The sequence below is a fragment of the Capricornis sumatraensis genome, chromosome 5 (assembly GCF_032405125.1).
Source record: "Capricornis sumatraensis isolate serow.1 chromosome 5, serow.2, whole genome shotgun sequence".
In the NCBI taxonomy this organism is placed as follows: Eukaryota; Metazoa; Chordata; class Mammalia; order Artiodactyla; family Bovidae; genus Capricornis; species Capricornis sumatraensis.
The window spans coordinates 81,611,559-81,636,758 of NC_091073.1; the positions used below are offsets into that span (position 1 = coordinate 81,611,559).

Consider the following 25,200-nt stretch of genomic DNA (forward strand, 5'->3'; position numbering starts at 1 on the left):
TGGCGCCTTCTCCTGGAAGAACTCCCAACTGCACATACAGAACCATCCTCCAAACAGCACTTGGCATTCACAGATCTGATGCTCGCTCTCCCCAGTCAAATACTGACACATATTTACTGACTAATCGTGAAGAAATTTACTGTATCACTACCACCGAATCGTCATTGCTATCTGCTGAGCACCTCGAGCATGGTGCCTCTCCATCTGAAAGCATATTTCAAGCTGATAAACACGTGGTGCAGGGGCTTTTTCCTAGGCATCACATGCTTGTTTCATGTTGCAGTAATTATCCAAGGGGAAGAGACATGCAGGAAAACTGTCAGGGGACACTACGTTAGGCGCCCCACCCCCCAAACACTGGCTGGAACGAGGGAAACCACAGTTCACACCCCAGACTCCATGAAACATGAAACTGGAAGCAAGCGCCCACGGTCTCCAAACCTGACTGTGCCAGATCAGACATTCTCCCATTTCTTGACCTAATTAAGTGTAAATAACACACAGGGCCCAGTAAGGGACTCAAGCAGTTGCTTGTAAACACAGCTGTGTATCCAAATCTCTGGGGAATCTGGGAGAGTTGTAAAAATGCACATGTCCAGGCTCTAATGCCAGACCTTGACTCAACTGGTCATGGGTGGGCCATGAAGCTCCCTTTCCCAAGCTGGCTTGGGAATGACAACCTCTATTCATCTAATGCTCTTGGGAATGACTACCTTGATTCATCTAATGCCCTAGAATCCTTTTTTTTTTTTTTTAAAGCAAAAGCAAGTTCTGTTTTTCAATTGCTCCTCCCCCTTTTAAAAATTAAAACAAAAACAACCTGGCCTTTTCACCTTGGGGTGGTGGCAGTGATGGTTGAGGGGCTTGGTTACGCTATGCACCTGTTTCCTGCTGTTATTCTATCGAGAATGAGGATGGGCCGTCACATGGGTCTGATAAAGCATGGCCCTGGCCATTCATAGCCCAGCTCTCAGCGTTTAGGAGGAAAACCAGAGTTACTTGGGGGAGGCACTTTTCCTAGCTGATAGAAACACTCAGCGGTGGGGGCTCAGGGAACCAGAGCATCCAAAGAGAGCATCCTCTGTGGGGAACACTTCGACTGTGGAGTTAACCAGGTGACCTGTGCGTCCCAGAGAAGAACGTGGGCTTGTGGAGCCCTCAGCCTCACCGTATGTGTGATGCTTCACTTCCCCCACCCTGCACTGATCATTTTTGGACTCAGTTACTTGGATCATTACTGAACTTCAAAGCTGCTAGCCCTGCTTCTGAGTTCCTCAGTCATTTGATAACTTAAATCTACAGATGTCAGCTTCTAGAAAGGTAGCACAGACATATTCCTACCTACTCTTCCACTAAGTGCAACTAAAAAGCACAGATATCGCATACAAAACAAATGTAAGATGATTCCAAAGGGTGGAGTAAAAGGCCAACCAGCCAAGAAGGTTCTTTGGGTTTCCTTCTGGGCTCCCATATCCCAGACCTGGAGCAAAGAACATGGAAACTTCTACCAGTGTAGATTTAAAAAAGCCCCAACAAAAGCTGCTCTCTTTAAAGAACCAGGAGAAGGGCAGCCTAGCAGAACAGAAAACTTCTAGATCATAATTGCTCTATTCCACCCAAGCATACATATTACACTGTAGCTCCATCAACACCCATGCCAGGCTACAACGTACTCTGACCTCTGACCCTACTTAAAGCTCTCAAAGGCGGCCCAAGAGGAAGCCCACATTTTCATTCCCCCTGGGAGGGAATGCACTAATCCATTCCCCTACCCCAAAGTCAACAGAGACTTTGGGGCCCAAAACATCCATTCCCACTGGGGAGTAACTAGCTGGGCCCCTCCCTACCACAGCAGTGTTCGGAGGAGCCCTGCTATAACAAACATTTAAACAAGATCCCAAGTCTCGTAATACCCAAAATGTCCTGGTTTCAATATTTTAAAAAACCGCTTATAACAAGGACCAGGACTATATCAGATTGAACGAGAAAAAATAATTGACAGCCACTAGCACCAAAATGACACAGATGTTAGAATTATCTAATTAGAATTATCTCTTTCTCAAGGAGTCATTGGGCTTCCCTGGTGGCTCAGACGGTAAAAGCGGCTGCCTACAATGCAGGAGACCCAGTTCAATCCCCGGGTCAGGAAGATCCCCTGGAGAAGGCAATGGCACCCCACTCCAGTACTCTTGCCTGGAAAATTCCATGGATGGAGGAGCCTGGTGGGCTACGGTCCATGGGGTCGCAAAGAGTCGGACACAACTGAACGACTTCCCTTTCACTTTCAAGGAGTCATCAAATTATTTCAGTGAGCAATTAAAACATGACAGACATGAAAAAAATTAAGTCTCAATGAAGAAAGTCTCTTCAATAATTGAAGATACAAAGAAGAACCACATGGGAAATTCTGAAATTGCAAAATATAATAAACCAAATGAAAACTCAGTATGGCATTAGCAAGGGACAGAGGATCAGTGAACTTAAAGGCAGAACAATAGAAATAAATCAATCTGAAGAATACAGAGAAAACAGACCAGGAAGAAAAAAGGGAACAAAGTCCTGGGGACATGTGATGCTGTGACAAAAGATTTCAAAGTTGTGCTGATGAATCCCAGAAGGAGAAGAAAAAAAAGGAGGCTGAGAACTTTTCAAATATGGCAAAAGATTTAATCCACAGACTCAAGAGGCTCCATGAACTCACAGAATAAAGCCAACGGAATCCATGTTGAAATGTGTTACAATTAAACCTCTGAATTTAAAGATAGAAAAAATCTTGAAAGCAGCCAGAATATAGTGACACTTTGCCTAGAGGGCAAAACAACTTAAATAACACTGGATTTCTCTACACAAGTCATGGAAGCCAGAGGAAGTGGCACCACACATAAAGAGCTGAAAAAAAGAACTGGTTCCCCAGAATCCCATATATAGTGATAATATCCTATAGAAATGAAGGAGAAATCAAAACATTTTCAAATGAAAAAAAACTAAGAGAATCTTTCATCCTAAATGAATGGCTAAAATAAGTTGTAAACAGAAAGGAAATGATTATCAGAAGGAATGAGACAGGGGACTTCCCTGGTGGTCTAGTGGCTAAGACTGTGCTCCCAGAGCAGGGGGCCTGGGTTTGATCCCTGGTCAGGGAACTAGATCCCATGTGCTGCAACTAAAGATTCCAAGTGTCACAACTAAGACCCAACACAGCCAAATAAATAAATAAAAATGAAGGAATGAGACAGGAGGAAGGAAGAAAGAAAGAATGTGGAACTAAAAAGTACAGGTAAACAAAACAAGACTTTCCTTCTCCTCCTGGGTCTTCTTAATTATGTTTGACGATTGAAGCAAAATTTGTAATACTATCTGATGCTGTTCTGAACACATGTAGAGGAAATATTTAAGACAATTACATATTATATGTGGAGAGAAGGAAGGGATATAAAGGGAGGCAAGTACACTTCACATGAACTGGTAAAATGATGACATCATTAAATTGTGACAAGTTATGTATATGAAATATCATATACCTACACAACCTCAGATATACAGATGATACCACCCTTATGGCAGAAAGTGAAGAGGAACTAAAAAGCCTCTTGATGAAAGTGAAAGAGCAGAGTGAAAAAGTTGGCTTAAAGCTCAACATTCAGAAAACTAAGATCATGGCATCTGGTCCCATCACTTCATGGGAAGTAGATGGGGAAAACAGTGGAAACAGTGTCAGACTTTATTTTGGGGGGCTCCAAAATCACTGCAGATGGTGACTGCAGCCATGAAATTAAAAGACGCTTACTCCTTGGAAGAAAAGTTATGACCAACCTAGATAGTATATTCAAAAGCAGAGACATTACTTTGCCGACTAAGGTCCGTCTAGTCAAGGCTATGGTTTTTCCTGTGGTCATGTATGGATGTGAGAGTTGGACTGTGAAGAAGGCTGAGCACCGAAGAATTGATGCTTTTGAACTATGGTGTTGGAGAAGACTCTTGAGAGTTCCTTGGACTGCAAGGACATCCAACCAGTCCATTCTGAAGGAGATCAGCCCGGGGATTTCTTTGGAAGGAATGATGCTAAAGCTGAAACTCCAGTACTTTGGCCACCTCATGTGAAGAGTTGACTCATTGGAAAAGATTCTGATGCTGGGAGGGATTGGGGGCAGGAGGAGAAGGGGACGACAGAGGATGAGATGGCTGGATGGCATCACCGACTCGATGGATGTGAATCTGAGTGAACTCCGGGAGTTGGTGATGGACAGGGAGGCCTGGCGTGCTGCGAGTCACAGGGTCGCAAAGAGTCGGACACGACTGAGCGACTGAACTGAACTGCACTGAATACAACCACTAAAAAGGCTAAAAGACACTAAAAACACAAAGAAATATGATCAAAAGGACTTTATACAAATAAAAATGGAATTTTAAAGTATAGGTTTAAAAACCCAGAGGAAGTCAGGAAAAAGAAAACAAAGAAACGTAAAGGGACAAACAAAACGAAGGATAAAATGGTAGACTTAAGCCCTAACATGTCAACAGTTAAATATACATGATCTAAATACACTACTTAGATGACAAAGATTGACAGAGTGAATTAAAAAAGCATATGCTTGCCTACAAGAAACCGCCTTCTCTTTCATCAGTAATCTATAAGGTCTTAATCTTAATCTATAAGGTCTTACCATAAGGATTTAGAGAAAGAAGAAGAAAAAAAAAAGAAAGCCAACACAAAGAAAGCAGAAGTAAAGAAATAATCAAGATAAGAGCAGAAATCAATGAAATTGAAAATAGCAAAACAGGAAAATCAATGAAACAGTTGATTGGTTCTTTGCAAAGATCAGTAACATTGACAAACTTGTAACAGGACTAACAAAGAGAGAAGACACAAATTACCAATATCAGAAGTAAAACAGGGTATCACTATAGACCCTCCAGATACAAAAAAAGATACTAAGGGAATACTATGAACAACAGACACATTTGACAACTCAGATATAAACAAATCATTCTTAGAATAGCACAAAGTGCTGTTATCCACCCAGTATGAAACAGACAATTTGAATGGCTCTGTGATTATTTAAGAAACTGAATTCATAAATATAAAAAGCTTCTGAAAAAGAAAGCTCTAAACCCAGATGGTTTTGCCGGGGAATTCTACTGAATGTTTAAAGAAGAATTAATACCAATTCTACACAATTTCTTTCAGAAAAGAGTGTAGGAAGAAAACTTCTCAACTTACTTAATGAAGTTAGAATTACCCTGATACTAAGAACAAAGACAGAAAAAAAAAAATTATAGACCAATATCCCTTATGAATATAGATGCATATATATATATGTGTGTGTGTATATGTCTGTACACACAGATACAGCAATATGCAAAAAGAATTATATACTATAACCAATTGAGGTTTATTTCAGCAGAGTTTGGTTCAACATTTGAAAAAACAATATAATCAGGAACAAAGCAAGGATATTCATTCCCATGACTCTTGTTCAACATAGTACTGGAAGATCCAACCAAGCATTAGGCAAGAAAAGGAAATAAAAATGATATGATCATCTATCCAGAAAATCCTAAAGAATCTACCAAAAAAATGAAAGTCCTAGAATAAGTGAGCTTAGCAAGGTCATAGGATACTACATAAACACAATCAATAGCATTTCAAGATATTAGTAATGAACAGGTGGACATGAAAATCTTCTTTTAAAAGGGAAATACTCACAGGTGAATCTAATAAAACATGTACAGAACCTGTATGCTGAAAACTACCAAAAGTTGATGAAAGAAATCAAAGATGATCTACATAAATAAGACATACTATGTTCATGGATTGGAACACAACATAGTAAAGATGCTAATTTTCTCTAAAATTGATCTATAGGTCAACACAATTCTTATCAAAATGTCAGTAAGAGCTTTCATAAACACAGACAAGCTTATTCTAAAATTTACAAGGAGATAGGCCTTAGAGCAGCCAAGGCAATTCTGAAAAAAAAGGAAAATAAAGCTCAGCAGCTATAGTAATTAAGATGATGTAGCACTTGTGGAGAAAGACACTTTTTAAGGGAAAGAATAGAGAACCCAGAAACAGACTTACCAAATAAGTCCAACTGATTTCTGACAAAAGTGTGAAAGCAATTCAATGATAAGAAAGACAAACTTTTCAGTTAATGGTGCCGGAGCAGATGACATTCACAGGCCCAAAACAAACCAACCTTGATCTAAATTTCTTATCTCATTCAAGAAATGAACGCAAAATGGACCACAGACTTAAATGCTAAATGCAAAGCTATAAAACCTTTAGAAAAATACAAAGGAGAACATCTTCAGGATCTAGAACTAAGAAAAGAGTTCTTAAACTTGATACAAAAAGCAGGATCCACAAAAGGAAACATTGATACACTGGACTTCTGAGTTTAAAACTTTTGGTCTGTAAAAGACCCTATTAGCCAAAGAACAGAAACGACACAAAGGTCCTTCAGTGAGAAACTGGTTAAAACAACTGTGGGACACCTATGGCAAGGAATGTTACTCAGCAAATAAGAAAAAACTAGTGTTAGAAAATCATGCTGATTGAAAAATACCAATTCCAAAATGTTGCATATTGTGATTCGTAAAACATTCTTGAAATGACAAAACTATAGCAATGGAAAACAGGACAGTGGTTGCCAGGGGTCAGACATGGGGGGAGGGGATGGAAGGAGAGTGAGTGTGGCTGCAAAGGGGCAGCTGAGGTGATGCAGACATTTGTGGCTTGACTGCTGTCTATGTCAGCATGCTGGTGTGAGGTACAAGATGGTACCAGCGGGAGAAGTGGCTGAAAGGCACGTGAGAATGTCTCTCTTATTTTTCATATCTGTATATGAATCTATGATTATCTCAAAATGAAGAGTTTAGTTAAAAATGGAGTCTCACAAATATTATCAGTAAGATGGAAGAAAACGAGAACTTCTGAGTGACACCTGGCATGGAAGGAAGACTGGCCACTGGTGAGTGACAGCAGGCAGAGGACCCCTGGGCACCCCACTCTGGATTCTTCAAAGGTGCTCTGCCCAGAACCAAGGGTCATTAAGAATTCCTTACTTCATTAAGTAACTTTTTATCAGCTCTTTAAACATGGGAAGATCAAAAGAGAAACTGTGTCAAAAATGCCCAGGAAGCAGAATCTGAAAGAATCCAGAGTCCAGTCAAAGGCACAGCGCAGAACATGGAGGAAAGGATGCGCCAACATGCAGAACGTAGTGTGGCCTCAGGTCCCCGCTGGCTACAGCAGGAGCTACAGACAGCCTACGCTAGAGATGGAAGCTCAGCGAAGCGACGGTGAGACACATGTGAAGGTGAAAATGCTCTTCAGAACTCAAATGGACAGAAGCAAAAATGACATGGTAAGTAGCTCTACCTGCTGGGTAACAGCTAAATGATAGGAAAAACATATCTCAAAATAATGAACAAACTTCAAAGCACTCGACAGAGTTGTGGCAACTTTCCCCAAATTGCATGCTGGGGAAAGTTGCATGTCCTGTTCAAATGAAGTCCTCAGCTCCAGAAAAGTGAAAGGCTCATTATTTTCATACCTCCTACTGTTAGCATTCGAAGTCGTTCCTTGAAAACTGCAAGATCTGAGAGGCAGAGTGGGATAGCATGGGTGAGCGCAGAGGGAAAAAGACAGGTGAGAGTTAGTTTTGATTAAAAACAAAAAAAACAAAAAAAACCCAAACACCCAAACCCTACACCACTGCAGTAACGGGTAGCACAAACATTGTCACAGACACACACACTGAAGGAGAACAGAGGGGTGGGTGGGTATGATCTGAGAGTGACTTTGGTAAACATGGAAATGGTTCATGAACAGCTGGAATAAGGTGAATCTGAAGGAGGGAGAGGCTGCTTCCTGAAACTGAGAAGCCACTGCGTGGTGGGGGCTGAGACCTCCTCACATCCCCATCCTGAACAAGCAGCTGACACAGGGCTCTCCTGGGAAGTTGAATCCACCCAGTCTAGGCTGATTCGAGATGAAAAAACTGGGGAAAAGAAAATGGAGAAGCCTAGTTTTAAGGCCCATTCCTCAGAGCTGGAGCATCAGGTGGCAGACTAGACCCTAAAGCTCAAGCTCCTTCTAGATTCTAAAGAGTGGAAGATGGGACCTTGGACTCCCTTCTTGAGAAGGCAGAACCAGGATGGAGGAACTCGGCTGCTGAGAACGCAGGCTGAGAGCCACAGGCCTGCACAGCTGCACACACTCCTGCCCACACCTGGAGGCTTGCCTGCACTGGTTAAACTCAAGCTGTTGATCTGGACACGCAATACACTTGCTGACCCTGCTTTCCCGGATACGCGGGCCTGATGACCAAGGGGTCAGAGCCTGGTCACCAGCACTGTGGCTGCTCCCCGCCTTGGCAGTGCAGCAGAAGGCCAGCCAGTGCATCCTTGGATGCTGATGGCAAGAACTCTGACTCAGAGAGGACGCAGGGATGCCAGCTCTGAGTGCGTAAAGCTCTCCTCGCCCCTGAGGACAGTCAAAGACCACCAAAGACCTCAGAGCCAATGGCTCTTAAGACAATGGAACACCTGGGTTCTGCACAAAAGCAAGGATGCACTGCTTAAGGCAAGGATGAAGACTCCTCATTTATTCCTTTTAATCCTCAGAATCAAGACACAGGACCATCCCAAGCAGCCATCAGTGCTGCCTATAGGACTCCCCCCAGTCTCAAAATTAAATGTGAATGCATATCTGTTAAAGAAATCTAAAGACAATAGGATCGAAAGTTTATAACTGTTCACTCTGGGTACTGGGCATGTAGTTTTATCTGTACTTCTTGAGTATTTTAAAAATAAAATGTGAACAAAAGACACAAACCAAAGGAAAGTGTTAACAGTAAATATTCTGGTTGTCACTTACAGACAGCACATGGGATTCCCTGCACCTGAGCACTTTAAAACATTTTTTTTTAATTACTTCTTAATGAGCACAAGACACTCTCCTGGAGAGACAGAGCGGCTGGGACTTGGCCAAGGTGTTTCCAAGGGAAACACAGTTGGCAAGAAGCAGGGATGTGATGCTAGGCCCGGGTGTGTCTTGGTCTGCCAGCTCCTGGGCATACAGGAAGGAGGACACCCCTGCAGGCGGACGTGCATGTGCCCACCATGACCTTAGCTTGGCCTGCCCACCTGAGTCACTCGGGCGATCTGATCCCAACTCTTCACTTGGCAATCTGGTGGCACCACAGGCTGCACACAGCAACCAATAAATGCTATGTAAATTGGTCGCCACAGCTCTGAAATTACTTAAGTAGATCAAAATTCAACCCTATTTTTAGCTCATTCTTCCCAGCCATCAAGGAGACAACGTTCAACCAGAAAGAGCACTGTGGAAGGTCAAGAAGGGTGGGGAGACTTCATGTCCTGCTGTGCTGGGGATGAACTAATTCACTTACAGTAGCAAAAATGTTGCCATAATTTGGACTTCTGAATTGACCTTTTAACTATGTAACTCAAGTTCATTTCCTAAGATTGACAATTTGCAAACACTAATGGTAAACAGAAGTTTCATGCCTTCTTTAATTTTATTCATAGAATTTGTTTTGAGTTCTCCTTAAATATGTTTCAATGTGACATTTAAGTACATTTCAATCTTTTTTTTTTTTTTTTTGGTTCACTGTGAATAGTTATACTATAGAATCCAAAGAGAAACCACTCCATGGCATTTTAAAGCTGGAGTCTAACTCAAATGCTGCACTTAGAAGAGAGCAAATTGAGGGTGAGAGTGAACAAGAACTTTCTCCACATCCTCACCCTGCCCAGGGCAGTCCCACTTGGCCCAGAGACAAGACTTCCCGATGCCCCTTCCCCACCCCAGCAAAGCAAGGACTGGATGCCAGCACAGGACTGGAGGCCCGGAGGTGAGAGTGCACAGGCCGCCTGCAATTGATTGGCTTCTACTTAAGGTGGCAACAACTCGGACCCCTGTCAAAAGCCACACTCTTGATCCTTCCTTAGGGTCAACCAGGAGAGGCCTTGCTAGGAAACGTGATCTGGCTTGGAGACTGCCAGCACCTCCCTAGGGAGGAATGTGGATCATGTGACCAGGCATCTCAGGTTGGAGCTCCCAACCCTCCTCGACTGAATGTGTGGTTGACTCAGCCTGGCTCAGTTAAGATGCACTTCTGGGGACCTGGAACCCGGCCCCTAACATAACACATCCTGGCAAAAGGGCTCCTGCTCCTAGAAGTCACTGCACAATTCTAGAGTATAACCCATACCTAAAACACCCAAACTGTTCTAACGTTAATTTTAAAATTTTCGTAACAAATAATCACTAACCACCATCTCGACTCTATCTGTGCTACATTCACAGTACAGTCCGTGTGCACACGTCTGATGGTAACCCGGACAGGCTGGGACCACCTTGGAGCTCTGCATGGCGCCGAGTCTGCTGTCTACCTGCTACCTGTTAATTCTCTCTTCCCTCCACCTGTCACTGCAAGGGTTGTGAGTATCTGGGCAAGAACTCAGTAGAAACTTTTCACATTTTCCACTTAATTTAAAAAGTTCTGAGGGGCCATCAGCCCTGCTTGCCCTGCATATCTGTGCTGGCCAGCACTGCCCTTGGAAACGGCTTCCTGCCTTCAGCCGGGGCTGGAAGCTGTTCCTCTACCCCTGCGCTGCCCGTCATACTATGAAGTGCTCTCAGATGGATGGGGAGTAGTCACCGCCTGGGCCTTGGTTTCCCCACAAGCAATTGGAGAGATTGTGCTGCATCTACCAGAGAGAGGAAAGACAGCTGGAAGTGTCGTGAGAAGGATGCAAGCTTGAGGACAGTGCTGTGTGGCACAGCACACCCCTGTAGTCACTCACTCACCCAGACCAACATGTGGGCCACGCTCACCATGCCGCGTGAGCTAGCCTGCTTTGTTGTCACTCAGGCTTCACCCTAGTCATTACTACTAACTACGGCACTGACTGGGTTATTTGCTCCATTGCTCTATTCTAAATATCTATTTTTTCCAGAGACATCAGCAGCTATTTATCTCAAAAGACTGTTAATAATCACAGTAGCTCACACCTTCATGGAACTTAGTAAGCTCCAGGCACTATTTTAAGGAGTTTATTTAATACTGCAACAACCTTACACGGGAGAAGACAGAGCTAGTCCTGGCAGAGCCTGGCTTTCCATGTAGGAAGCTGGCTTGAGCCCAAGCCTAAGGGTTGGATGAGATGATGGACAGGAAAGCACTCTAGGGACTGTCCAGCGTCCCCGAACAGAGCGCTCTTGTTGATCCATTTGTTTTTGAAAGACCTACATACATCAAGGTATCAATACATACTGGGTTCACACTATTTCCATGACTTTTCTATCACACTATTTTGAATTCTCAGAATGAAATGCATTTTTCTCCTGCAAAGGAGGGGGCTGCTCCTCAACTTTCTCCTGACATTTCTGACAGGCTCCCAGCCAGGGGATGAGCTCAGAAAGCTCTGGGGCCACCCCTGTGTGTCTCTGGTTTATAACATCCTCCTGCTGGTTCACCCTTGTATTGACCCTGCACCTTAACGGAAGCACAGATACTTGGGGCACTGTTTTAGAGCTGACTGTAAGGGGAGATCAAGTGGCCTAGAAAGGACCCGAAAGAACGACAGAGGCCCTACCTCTGCACCTGCCCCATGAGAGCTGTGAACTGAGGAGGTGGGCAGCATCAACAGGGCTGGGGGCTCTCAGGCTTCACAGACTCCTGGGCTGGGATGGCCTGGGGGCCTCCAAGAAACCCTTGCCAGAGCTTGTCGCCATGGTGCATCCCACCCTGACCGGCCTTAGGCAGGACAGACAGGAGCTCTAGGCTCCCCAGGCAGTTCCAGTGAGTTGGGAACCACTGGGAAAGGTCTGATCAGATATCAAGAACCTGGCAATCAGGAACGGCACAAGAACAGGGGAGATGCAGCATCGGACACCCTCCACCCCCGTCCCATGCCTTTCTTGTTTAAATGCTTGACTGTGCACAGAAACACCAGCCTCTGTGGCCCATGCCCTGCCAGGCCCCACAGTCAGAGTCCTTCTCTGGAGAGACAGCCCCAGGGCACAGGACCTTGAGCTATTTCTCAGGCAACCAGTGCTTGGGGGCTCACAGGCCTCCCAGGTTGGGTGGGGGTGGGAGGTCTGCCCTGGCCCAAGCACCTGGAGGGGACTTGTGGTGCCGATGGGCTTCAGCACAGGCGAGTCCCGGTTGGGTGGGGTCTGGGTGCTTTGGGGGCTACATGGTAAGGAGGAGGAGAGAGGCTCCAAGTATCCTGGGGGACAGTGGAGAGAAAAGCCCACCTCTGGGGTGCACAAAGCTGTCACCACTCAATAAAGCAGCAGTATTCAACTCACATCCTGCCAACAATCTGGACTGGCCCTATTTTATATTCAGAAGAGTTGATCTAATCTTTCCTCCAAAACCTTGGTGCAGTTACAAAGTAGAGGAAACCCTGTATCCCCTAGGACTGTTTCCGAAATGAAGACAGAGCAGAGACAAACCTCTAACAGCCATCCTGGGGCCAATGGTATTTGAACTCCAGTATTACCACAAAGAGTCGGACGCGATTGAGCGACTGAACTGAACTGAACTGATTACCTGACTAGCGCCTGACCTCTCAACTCACAACCCAGACCCGCCTCTGGGGGGCGTTAGAAACTATTATTCGGAGGAGGCAAATTGTGTCCCCTCCCAGAGCAGTGTTAGGCAGGTAGGTAATCATCAGTTTTATTAGCATGCACAGTGTTCCTCCTAAACAACCTGGCCATTTAAAATTAGTCACGTCATCACTTCTGTAGCACAGGTTAGCAGCACGGTGACTTAGAGCAGGTTAACCTCTGAAAGCGACCACAGGTGTGAGCCCTGCCCGGCCCCTGTGCTCACGACAGAGGGGGTGTGGGGTCATGGCTACAACCGCCTGTGTGCCACATGCGCCTCCCTGCACGCGGGATGCCTTCCAAAGTTTCCTCAGTGTGATCACCGGCATTTGAGAATCGAGACACCTCAACTGCACCCCTTGCTCTGGAATTTGCCCCGTCAAAGGCAGGCTGCACTGTGCTTTAGGGCGTGTGACGATTCTGAGCAAGACCCCATCTGGGCACAGGCTGCACTGCCCTGAGGTTTGGAACCTGGAGCCAGATGTGCTAGCCCCTGGACTATCTTGGGGACCCGCCTGCCTGGGTGGGTCATGTCTTTTCTGTGCCACTAACCTTTTCTGCCCCCAAATTTCACTTTACAATTTTCAGGCTTAGACAATTGAGCTCATAGGATCTGGCTGGAAAGCTGAGATTAAAAATAACTTGCCCAAAACTCACTAAGGCTGCATGACTTATAAATGTCAAGTGATCAGAACGAAGGAAACTTAAGAGTCTTTCCCTTTGGCCTGTGGACGTCCTGGCTGCCACGAGCTGGGACACACAGAGAGGAGCCAAATAGCGCAGCACTGGCCGCTCTCAGACCCTCACCAAGTTTGTCTGTGGATGAGATAATATCAGCGGGCACGGAGGAGTCCAGATCAGCATCCAAAATTCCCAGGGGGTCCAGCTGTGCTACATGGTGCCCTCGTATCTACGAATGGGCCAGCGATGGAGAGGGAAGGACACACACAAAAGGACAGGAGAAAAAAAAGAGGGAAGGGGTAAAAAAAAAGTAAAATTACATTAAAATTAGTGTTTACAGATTCATTCTCACCCACGTTTGAAGAAACAGTTACCGGAGCATCATCAAAATTTACACAACTAATTCCGAGAGGATCAAGTTTTGCAATGTGGTGACCCCTGACCTGGAAGCAATAATACAAGCAGTCATTAAGCAGGTCCTGTGGGCTGTGAGGGGGTTAAAAGTTACATTTGATCAAACCTTTCCCTGACAGCACCAATTAACCCAAAAATAAGACTTAGAATAGTTTATTTTAAAGCACTATTGGGCATTAAGGCTTCCCAGGTGGTTCTAGTGGCAAAAAAACCTGCCTGCCAGCGCAGGAGACATAAGAGACACAGGTTCAATTCCTAGGTAGGGAAGATCTCCTGGAGAAGGGCAAGCAACCCACTCCAGTATTCCTGCCTGGAGAATTCCATGGACAGAGCAGCCTGGAGGGTTACAGTCCATAGGGTAGCAAAGAGTCAGATGTGACTTAGCATGCAGGCATTGGGCATAAAAGCACTTCTATAAAAAAGGGATAAACTCCTCATGTTATGATAAACCTGGCAATATAAAAGGACCCATTTCCTGGGATCTTGACACAGTGTTCCTGGATAAACAGAAATGGGAAATGCTTGGGACTCTGACTCGAGTGTGAAACCCACTCAGCTGAGGAGAGCCTGAAGTCCCTCAGGAAGGTGCGGTGGCACTGCTGTGGGGTCAGGGCAGTAAGCACCAGAGCAGGCGGCAGCACCAGGGACTGCAGCATCTGATCGGCACCGTTTGCAAACAAATGGACAGGGAAAGCTCCTCCCAGCTTCCAAATTTGTGTCTTTAAGTCTTGGACATTTTATTCAGTTTCCTGCTGGCAATTTGGGAAGAGGAACAGCTGTTATGAAGTCCCTGAAAGACCGCAGAAATGACTGAGGCTGAATGAGTCAGGCAGTGGTCAGCACACTCCAGCTGTGCCTCTTTTCTGGAGAAACAGCTGCTGTGAACAGCACCTGAGAGCACACGGCTATCTATTCTCACTTGCCCTGGGGAGAAAGCCTGACTTGCCAGGCTCCCCCAGGAGGACAGATCCACTCTGTGCTGCCTGTCCTGACACTTGTGGCAACTGACCAGGTGGGCAGAGGAGAACAGTCCATATGGCCGTTTCCAGAAAAGAGAACAGTGGAGGGGTGAGGACTCCACAGTGGGCTCCCCTGCCAGGTTGCAGCGATGCCAGGAGAGGCAGCAGGGGAGCCCAGATACTGGGGGCTCCCAGAAGGGCTGCTCTGGGCCCAGATGTTCCTCTTCTCCTCCTGAGAACTACTCACAGAGCAGATGGTAAGATCTGAATCCCAGGCTCTTCTCCACGCCAGGCAGATATCCTGGAAGGGGCTTCTGGGCTCTGAGCAAGGCCATGGGATCCACTGGTTCTGCCCGACCCTCCTCCAATAGGAATGCTCGTGGAGAGATGGCCCCTCTGCAGGCTCGGCTGCCTTTCCCTGCTTCCATGGGCTCTGCTTCTGTCCCCAAACCCTACAGGTTCACCTTCTCTTTTTGTTATGTGGGCGTTAGCAACTGAGACGGGGCCGTGCCTGAGGGAGCAGCACACCCTCGGGGTCACCGCTCCCTCCTGGGGATCAGCAGTTCCCTGGCCACGTGGGCACGGAGTGACCCTCCCTGCCCACAAACCATTCCTGCCAACTCACGGAAAGAAATACAGACAGGCGCCATGGCTGGCAGGGGATCTGCTCACATGGCAAGAGGATGTCTGGGCTCCTTTTCTCTTGTCATATTTCATTTTTGCCTCCCTCCACCCCAGAGCAGGGAGCGAGTACCTAGCGTTTGGTGGGGGGGTGAAAGTTAAACGACCACCTTCACTGGGTCAGCGGGGTGCTGTCACAGATGGCTGCCCACCGCCACCTTACCTGGTAAGCCCTGATGAGCGACTGCACCGCCAGGTGATCCTCCACCAGCTTGTCCACGTTGGGCTGGGCCTCCACCAGGGGCCGTGCTCTGGCCACAGCTGACAGGGAGCCTGGGCTCAGGGGGAGTGGGCTCTGGTAGGCAGTGCCTGGGGGCGCTCCGGCATTGGTGTTTCGGAAAAAAATGTCCCATGACTGAAGACAAAGAAGGAATACACGTGTCACTCCACTGCTCCCCGAAGGCCTAGGATGCATTTTTAGTCAAAAAGAGAACCTCTCTTGGCGGGTAAGTCTTTTTTTCTTTTGGCAGGTAAGTCTTGATTATGTCCATCTACCAGTAGGCTGCTTGGGTCAACGTCTTCATACTCTGGACAGCCTGCTTCTACACTCCGAGGGTGGGTCTCTCAGGGGCTGGGTCCCTGCTTTCATCATTCCCTCCTGATGGGCCTCCTCACCCCCCAACCCCATGATGCACATGCCCTCCCATCAAAACCTCCAAGGCCAGGCACCTCTGTCCCACTTGAGTGTGCCAACTGCTTCCACACGGGCAGCCCAGGAGTGGGTGACTGGAGGCCTTCTTGCCCCATCTGTCCCCTCCTGGCAATCTAAGCAGACCAATGCTCTTAGCACTCCTGCCTGAAGGGCTACAACTGCCCCAGATCCTCAAACCCCCTTTGAACCTCCTGAGGGGGACAGAAGGTATTTAGGGCTGCTTTCTAGACCCCAGGGGCTTGGCACAGCCTTCAGGGCCCAGGCCTACCTGCTCATGCTCACTCCCTGAACACAGAACAGAATCAGGGCTTCACAGAATGTGTGAAGCCGCAAGGGCCCCTCACTGACTCCTATAGAAATAGCCATTTCTGTACTTAAGGAGGTTGCTCGGGAGTTAAGAGCTCAGGTTGTGTTGTCAGGGGCAGAACCTTAATTCTGAGCTCTGAGATCTTGGCTAATAACCTAAATTTATGTGCTCAGTTTTTTTTCATCTGTAAGATGGGGACAAAAAGGAAAAAAAATCTCTATTCTTCATAGTTTTTTAAAAATAAAGACTAAAGGCATTCACAATGCCTACACAATCTGGTAGGCAGTTCATATTACTGGTAGTAACTGATAATACTACTGGCTTCAATTTCCTTTTTTTTTTTTTGGTCCATGCTGTGTGGCTTGTGAGATCTTAGTTCCTGACCAGGGACTGAAACTGTGTCCCCTGCAGTGGAAGTTTGGGGTCCTAACTACTGGAATGCCAGGGAACTCCCTGACTTAATTTATAATTTGCACAGATACTGTGAACTGTAATAGTTTATCTCAGATGAAGATGTGAGGTTTTAAAGAAATGTAGAGGTCAGAAAAACTAAGGTTTAATAAAACTTCATTGCAAAAAAAATATAGTAAAACTCAAGCTAAAGTTTAGGCCCTGGAGAAGGAAATGGCAACCCACTCCAATATTCCTGCCTGGAAGATCCCATGGATGGAGAAGCCTGGTGGGCTGCAGTCCATGGGGTCGCAAAGAGTCAGACACAATTTAGCGACTGAATGACAAGCAGCAGTTTAGAAACGTGCAAACACTGTCTTTCTTCTCTTCCATGCGTTTTTCCAGTTTCTAAGATTCTTCTGTCAATGAACTCTGGTGATACTCCTTGAAAAATCTGGAGAGGAGAAACTTCACTAGATTTGTGTGCACCTTCCTAGTGTGACCAAGATGTTGTTCAGATGGGCTTGTCTGGGAGCTTGCACAGGTACCAAATGGGTCTGTGTCTGGGCAGAAACCTGGAAATTGGTCCTGAAGGTCTGGCTTTTTCAGGCAGGTTCTTTATGACGCGTAGACAGATGACTTGGACGGTCCAAGAGACGGCTGCGTGTCACCACCAGTCACAACCCTCTTGGGATGGGCACAGGCCTGGAACATCACACAGGGCAGCCCGGCCTCCCAATAAAAGTGTTTCTGAGGGGAGTGCTCCAGAACATTTATATCATTCTACAATAAGAACATATTCCTTTTGTATTCAGAAAAATTAAATTTAAAAAAATCCAACTATTAGGAAGACGATTATACAACATGGTAAATACATGAAAAACCAGAACTATATACTTTTTATGTGAATTTTCTCAGTAACAATTTTAAAATGCTTTACCAAATCTCACTATTCAAAGTTTTATTGTTTTTACCATTCTGGCTACTTTTTAGTTTGTCAGTTGATGGTAGAAGGGAGATCTGGGGTTCTCTTGTGGCGCCAGCCATAATACTGACTGTAGAGAACCTCACATCATGCAACCTGACAACCAAGGACATTCTTCATCTGGGGCATGGAACCCCAAGACCAATCTCTCCCTCTGAGGTCTCTAACAGGTGTAAAAGCAGTATGTCCACCAGAGAAAGCAATTGACTTACTCCTGTGAGAGAAAAAAAGAGGCTGTCTCAGGATCAGCAGCCTAGGGCAAGGTAAGCCTGCCCCGAGCTCGGCATCCACCTAGTTCCTTATGAGGGCCTAAAGAGGAGACATGCTGGACACCCCTCAATATTTCTAACTTTGTGGAGCTTAACAGCAGGCCATGCAAGCTCCACGCACTCTGGGAGCAGCTCTGGCCCAGGGGTCTCTCTGGCTCCCACCCATGCCTCCAGTAACTGAGGGCCTGGACTACAAGGAGCCCTGCTGACATAGCAGGCAATAGGGCAAGAGTCAGACCAGCCTTGCACGCCAAGAACCAATAGCTTTGTAAAACCCAATCTAGTTTCTACTTTGCCCCCAGCTGGTTCTGGCACTGGAGTCCTTACCCTTACCTGTGTCCACACTAAGTCCTGCTGTGGACACACACCGTTGGGCTCTAAGCGGGGGTGGGCCGTGCCCTTGAGGGCAGGGCATGACCCTGAAACCAAGGAGCCTCTGGAGAGCAGCACACTTTCTTCAAGCCTTAAACACCGTCTTCTGCCTCACAGAATATATGAAGACGTGTCTGAAATGCAGTGGCAGTTGCCCAACAAGATGACCTTGGATAGAGAAGGTCCCCTGGCTGCACGCCGACCCCTCATCCTGAGGGGCACCAGCTGCTAAAAGATCCAGAGCCAAAAGGCACAGCAAAAACCACAAGTTATCTCTCTTCAGAAAAATCAGCTTTGACTAACAAGAACAGTGGTGGCAGCTGCAGGGGTAGGGTGGGGGGGGCAAGTTATCACACTGATGATCTGAGTACCTAGCATGCCAACCACACCCTCCTGGGAAAGGTACAGGCAGGCACGACTGACACAGAGCAGCCACCAGGCAGAGATGCTGATCAGGTTAAGTGAGTCAGAGCAGGGCAACCCAAGGATAAACAGCATCTCTCAGGCTGCCTTACCCTTGCCAAATCCAGCAAACAACAAAATCAAAGAATTTCCAGGGCTGACACCCGGAGGGCACAGGCCAGGCAGACAAAGGCTATAGGACCTTCCAGTCCAGGACCAGAGAGGTGGGGGGGAAATCGCAGTTATCGGGCCTCCTCTCTCTGACCTTCTTTTGTGCTTGGGATAAAACTCCAGGTGATTTTCAATTGGCTGAGGACAACGACGACGGAAATTCTGCTCAAGCTGGAGGCAGTCAGAAAAAACTGGTTCATACCGGTATTGCAGAGAGCTGGGAACCATTGGGAAAGAATATGCCAGGAATGCAGCGTCCTCCTTTCCTGTAATTCACCCCCACCGCCCGCACCACCAGCACACAGCAGCTGGTGCGCAGTTCTGCTCCCCTGCAGCTCCCCAGGCCCTCCCCTACGAGTTCCAGGCAGGAGGGGCGGGCACCTGCACTCAGGTGACTGCCCAGCCAAGGAGCCCACCCCAACAACCAGCAAGCCCCCTTCACCAGATCTGATCACTTGGTGACAGAAAATTGCTGGTTGCACAGTTTGCAAAACCTTTGCATTGCAGCTTAAAGCAGGTAAAGTTTAATGAAGTCAGACCTCAAAAAAACCTGATTTTAAAAAGGCTGTGAAACATTATAAAGCAATTATACTCCAATTAAAAAAAAAAAAGGCTGTGACAGTGAAGGTCATTTTTTGGCTTGCAGGTTGCACCAGCCTTGGGACTCTGAGCCACGCTTCCTCTCCCTGCTGCACTGTTCCCCAAGGTGCCCCTTCTACCCACCTCCCCCACACCTGACCTGGCTTCTGCATTCATTCAGTCGTCTGCACACCCCAGCCCACCCCCACCCCTGCTGCCCAGGACACTCATCTCCGAGATGTGATGCGTGGCTTTGTCACTCTCTGGAGAGGACTTCCCTTTGGATAATCACAGCCCTCATGTGTACACACCTCAGCTTGACACTTTATTTACCTGTGTGCCAGTTCTCTCTCCCTGGCAGCAGCCAGCTTCCCTCCTGCCAGAACCAAGTGTCTGCAGACCTGCTGCACGGACAGGTGACCATGAGGCTGAAGTGATGGGTTAGTGCAAGGCCCCTTTCCAAATGAAGAAACAGGTGACCACGAGGCTGAAGTGACAGGTCAGTGGGGGGCCTCTTCTCAAATGAAGAGACAGGTGACCACAAGGCGGAAGTGACGGGTCAGTGGGGTCCTCCTTCCAAATGAAGAGAAATCTTCAAGAGGATGCCTGTGTGGCCCCACGTGCCTGCCCCTGCACCTAGAGCTTCACAGCCTTGATACCATGGAGGTGAGCAGTCCTGGCCCTCAGAGGAGCTGTGGGGCTGGCCACCCACCTCCTGTGAGTGGGTTCAAGGCCACCAACTGGTTGCTGAAACAACTTAAACCAAAACATGATAGATTTCAAGTACAAATAAGGATAACATTCTGGTTGAAATGAAACCAGAATTCTTATGTTTACTTTTAGATAACTAAAGGCATTTAATTGGAGTACATGAAGCTTTGTTTTCAAAAGCCCTCACTCCAGGTTTATGGAGCAGGTTTTATACTGCTCCATGAAACCTCACAGACTTCTTACACAGGCCTCATGGGTTTCCCCTGAAGTCACCAGTCCTCTTCTCCCCTATTAGGGGGAGCTTGTCAAAGCTCCAAACACTTCTCTAACGTCTAAGGAAGTTGGTCCGGTGCCTGGCACGTAGGAGGTGCTCAACATCCTGCCCAGTTAAGGTCAGATAGGACCAGGCCCCTTCACGCCCTGGTAGGTGCGGTATCACATGCAACGTCAGGTGCACTGGCGGGGCTGGTGTGATGCGAGGTGCTGTGCTCAGTGGGGTATCAAAAATGGTGCTGGGGGTGTCAGCTGTGGTGCTGGGGCGGTTTCAGATGCAGTTACCTGGGATGCCCGGCACACTGTTTGGAGAGGTACTAGGTATGGTGTCAGGTATAACGCTAAGTGCTGTGCTCAGCAGGGTATCAGGTGCGGTGCTGGGCGTGGCGGCAGCTCTCAGGATGTGGCGCGGCCAGAGTCCTCATCTCAGACAAGGTGCTGACTGCAAATGAGAGTGGCAGTGCTGACCAGGGGACACGCGCGGCAGCGGTTCAGTGGGGCAAGCAGACTTTGCCCTGTGGATTGTCAGCAGATTGTAAGAGCCTCGGGGCCAAGCTCCTGACTGTGAAGGTCACAATAGAGACTTGTTCACGAAGGGTTTGGTTTCGGAGGGGTCGCAAACACACTACCACGGGCCCTTTCCCCCATCTCAAAGGCTTTCCCATGTGTGTCAGATATGTGGGCCAGCGCGAGTGTGTGACCTCACAGGGCCACACACACGTTGAGCCCACCAGAGGGGGCCTGCCTGCTGTCTGCCCACTCATGGGGGACTGGGAGCCCCAGTCCTGCCCCTGCAGGCTGGGCGAGGGTGCAAGTCACTTCAGCTATCTGTGCCTGATAGCTTGCCTATAAAAGTATGGAGCACAGACTACTTAGGAGGAGAGCCCTGTATTTGTGTAGCGTTTTACACCCTTAAAAAAAGCACCTGCAAGTATACTCATATTTGTTCAAGAAACTGATGATCAAAGCTTAACCCGTGTTACTAATGCTTCTTCTAGCTGCTCAATTCTGTGACTCTGCATTCTGGACCAACCAGACTGCTTTCTCTTGTCCAAAGTCCCCTTCTGATGCCACTCCTGCTGTCCCCTCCCTTACTACAGAACAATCCTCACCCACTTGCGCTAGGCACCCTGGTACGGAACATGATGTTACCTAATAGCCGCCACCACCCTGTGCTGGGCTCTCTGCCAAGGACCCTGACGTAAAACCACCCCGGGGCAGTGGATGCAGGAGCTTCTGGCCACCTCTTGGATCGACCAAACCCCAGGCTCAAAGGCCATCACAACTGATAAATGAATGACTGCCAGGTCTGGGCGTCAGACCCCAGCACTGTCACAAACAACCGTTTCACTGTGTTCTGATGCTGACGATGCTTTTTAACTGCCACAAACATGAGATTCAGGGGAACAAGTGACCAGGGAAAACTCATGCATGGCCAAACAAGGGTTTGGCGGGTTCAGGCTAATTAAGTCAAATAAATGGACACGCAGTGGCTCCAATACTTTGGCCACCTGATGTGAAGACCTGACTCACTGGAAAAGACCCCGATGCTGGGAAAGACTGAAGGCAGAAGGGGATGACAGAGGAGGAGATGGTTGGATGGCATCACTGACTTGATGGACATGAGTTTGAGTAAGCTCTGGGGGCTGGCGATGGACAGGGAAGCCTGGTGTGTTGCAGTCCATGGGGTCGCAGAGTTGGGACACGAATGAGTGACTGGACTGAACTGAGTGGCTCCTGGAGCCACAGACGGTCACCCATGACTTGCTGGCCAACAGATATGGCTCCTCAAGGATCCCAGGGCCCTGGAGAGAGTGGGCACCTCTCCGAGGCTGTCTCCCTCGTCACCCCACATAGGGCTCCTCCAGCTTAGAAAGTGTACATTAATTCCTAAGCACCCAGCTTTCTGTGCACACCAGCCCAGCTATTGTATGGAGCCAAATGACTCATGTCTCTGCACTGGGCAGTGTCTACCACCCTCCTGGTGTGCACCATCTGTGCTAACTGCTGGGCTCCATGCCTTTTCTGAAAACACCACATGTGACTGTCTTAATGTCCTGATGAGACAATGCCCAGGGTGAGGGGAAGAGGAGGCCCCTGGTGGACAGCCACAGGACCTTCACCAAAGGTTTGTGCTTCAGAGCTAAGCAGTCTTGCAAGCCATGCACAATGCTGGGCTTCAGACTCCTCCAACCAAGGTAGGCCTTGTTCAAACCATCCCTAGCTGAGGACAGGCAGAGCCATGCCCTGACCCAGCTCACTGCCTACCACCATGTCTAGGAGGAACCAGGATCTGGGCCTGCCAGACCTGTCACCACAGAACTATTTCTATAGTTAAAACCAGGGGCTCTGCTTGGGGATTCCTCAACCACAGAAGCCAAGTGAACTGTGCTTGACTAGAGCAACGCCGTGTTTTTTTTAAAACCACAGTGTTACACAGGCAAGAGAACATCTCCAGACAAGTTCTAATATCTTCTCTCTGTATCCTGTGTGGGTAAAATGTCAATAAACACACAGGATTAGCAGAGAAAAGCCATCCTGGCTTGCTCTAACTGCTGATAGGGGAATGATGCTTCCTGAGTTTCCACCCCAGACTAAGGGTGGTGGCCCCATCATATCATTATAGAAAGCACTGTGGTAAGCTGCCCAGTGGCCACATGTCCTCCCAGATCCACACAAAGGCCCGCTGCAGTGGTTGTGAGGCTCCTTCATTGGAGGCATGTCCCTGGGGACTGACCTGAGATTTGTTTTGACCTCAGCCATGGGTGGGAGTGGCAGCGTGTGAGTTCCAGGTGGGGCATCCAAGGCCAGCAGGCTCTCCTCCCCTCCCCTCTCCTCTCAGAGATACGCTGAGGCCTTGTGAGGCGGTCACTCAGGTCCCTGGATGACAGCAGGGCCTGGCAAATAGCTAGCACTAAACGCCAGATGTGAGGAGGTCCTTTGTGGGGCTGCAGCCTAGCTGAACCACAGCTGCAAGGGAGCTGGGAACCAAGAGAGAGACTTCGCCGGTGGTGTTCTGAGTTGTTAGCTTTTAGAGTTATTTATTTCATGAACACTCACAGGAACCAGATTTTTATTGCAGGAAAATATTATATGCAGGACATCTGTGACCACTCTCACGAGCAGTCTTCCTGGGATTCCTCAACAAGTGAGAGCCCATGCCCTCTGCCTGGCTGTCTGCAGCCAACAGTGCGTTTTGTCAACTCAGTGTTACAACTTCCAAGGGCAGCCATGTAGGACCACACGCGCATCTGATCCCCCATGAGCCTAGTGGGCACCCGACCTGGAGGACCCAGCACAGCCAAGCCAAGCCTCGGGCCCAGGGAGAACTGTGAGTCTGCGAGTCATAACCACTTAGAGAGAAGGCCCTAAACTTACAACCTGCTCACAGACAGCAGAATCCAGAGCCTGGCAGACCCTCAGTGGGGCCTGGCACAGATGGAACAGGAAGAGCCAGTGGCCTAGAGGCTCTGAGCTGATGCTGATCACCAATCACCACAGCTCCTTTCTGGGAAAATCCCCAAAGGATCCCTCCCTCTGACAATGTTTCCTTCCTTCCTTCCTCAGAAAGGAGGGACTGGGAGAGTGGCTGGGGTGGAGCTCGATGCTCCCTTCTCAAGAGCGGACCCAGCCCCAAGGATGACACTCCTTTCTTGCTTCTGATGTTCTCCTTCCCCTTGCGGTCACTCTGGACCCCTCTCTGCAGTTATCACTGCCATTTAAAAACCCACTATTTTTGCTTAGCATACAGTACGAAAGGGTAACCATTAAAAAGGCATGCTCCCAAAGATGCAGCATGCTTTTATTCCAAGTCTGCCCTCTTCTCGCCACAGGCTCAGCTCTGTCAGTGCCCGATGCCCTCACCTTCTTCCAACCGCCGAGGGGTCCATGCCCCCACAGCGCTTCACAAAATAAGCAAACACTCCTCTGCTTGACCCCTGGAGCCTCTCAACGCATGTTGCAGCTCAAAATTTTGGTTTTCACATGCTGCCTTTGGCTCCAGGCACCGAGCCCCGCAGGACCCTCTCCAGTGTTCACTGAGTGCCCCCTGACCCTCTGTCCCTCTGCAGTGCCTTTCCTGGGCACAGGCACACTGTCCCTGGTCAGGCCCCTTCCTTATCCTTCAAAGTTCAGTATGACTGGTGCTTCCCTTCAGAAGCCAGTGGGATTTACCCTGTGCTCTAACTGTGTTTTGCTTACAGAATTTTTACAGGCCTGCGAGCTAGAGGGCCCTGAATGCTCACACCTCCTGACAGCAACTTAGTCCTCCAAAAAACACTGTCACGAGCTGCAAACTGCCACACACGTAAAGTGAAGGTGCTGCTTCATGACCCCTACACCTTTCAAAGGTGCAAATTTTATTTCCCTGATCACATAAACACAAATCCTTTAAGAGTAAAACACCATACTGGAGTTAGGGAAGATATTCTTAGTGGTTAAGTTGATTTAACACAAAAAGTCACCAGGGTTGAGATTCCTCCTGATGTAGGAAACTCAGTATGGAGAAACTTCAAAATGCAATTGAACAGCCTTGCTCACTGAAAGCCCATTAAGCATACTATGTGCATGTTTTCCTTCAAGGCCAGCAGAGAACTAGAGCGCACCATGGCTGCTTTTAAAGTGCAGCCAAGGCAGTTTCAAGCGGCAGCATGAAAAGGAATGGTGTCACCGCATACTGGGGACGACGCATATCTGTTTCTGC

General features: G+C 47.9%; 1 protein-coding gene across 2 annotated transcripts in view; it reads right to left on the reverse strand.

Annotated features, from left to right (window-relative positions):
- OGDH (oxoglutarate dehydrogenase) overlaps nucleotides 1-25,200 on the reverse strand; it is a 66,482-nt gene that overhangs the window by 23,498 nt on the left and 17,784 nt on the right. Inside the window, exons 3-5 of one of the 2 annotated variants that reach the window (XM_068973002.1) lie at nucleotides 15,551-15,742; nucleotides 13,460-13,562; nucleotides 7,560-7,604 (exon numbers count right to left, since the gene is read on the reverse strand). In XM_068973002.1, coding sequence (XP_068829103.1) covers nucleotides 7,560-7,604; nucleotides 13,460-13,562; nucleotides 15,551-15,742 — 340 coding nt within the window. The remainder of the gene's footprint in view (nucleotides 1-7,559; nucleotides 7,605-13,459; nucleotides 13,563-15,550; nucleotides 15,743-25,200) is intronic. The other variant, XM_068973003.1, reaches the window with a different exon arrangement.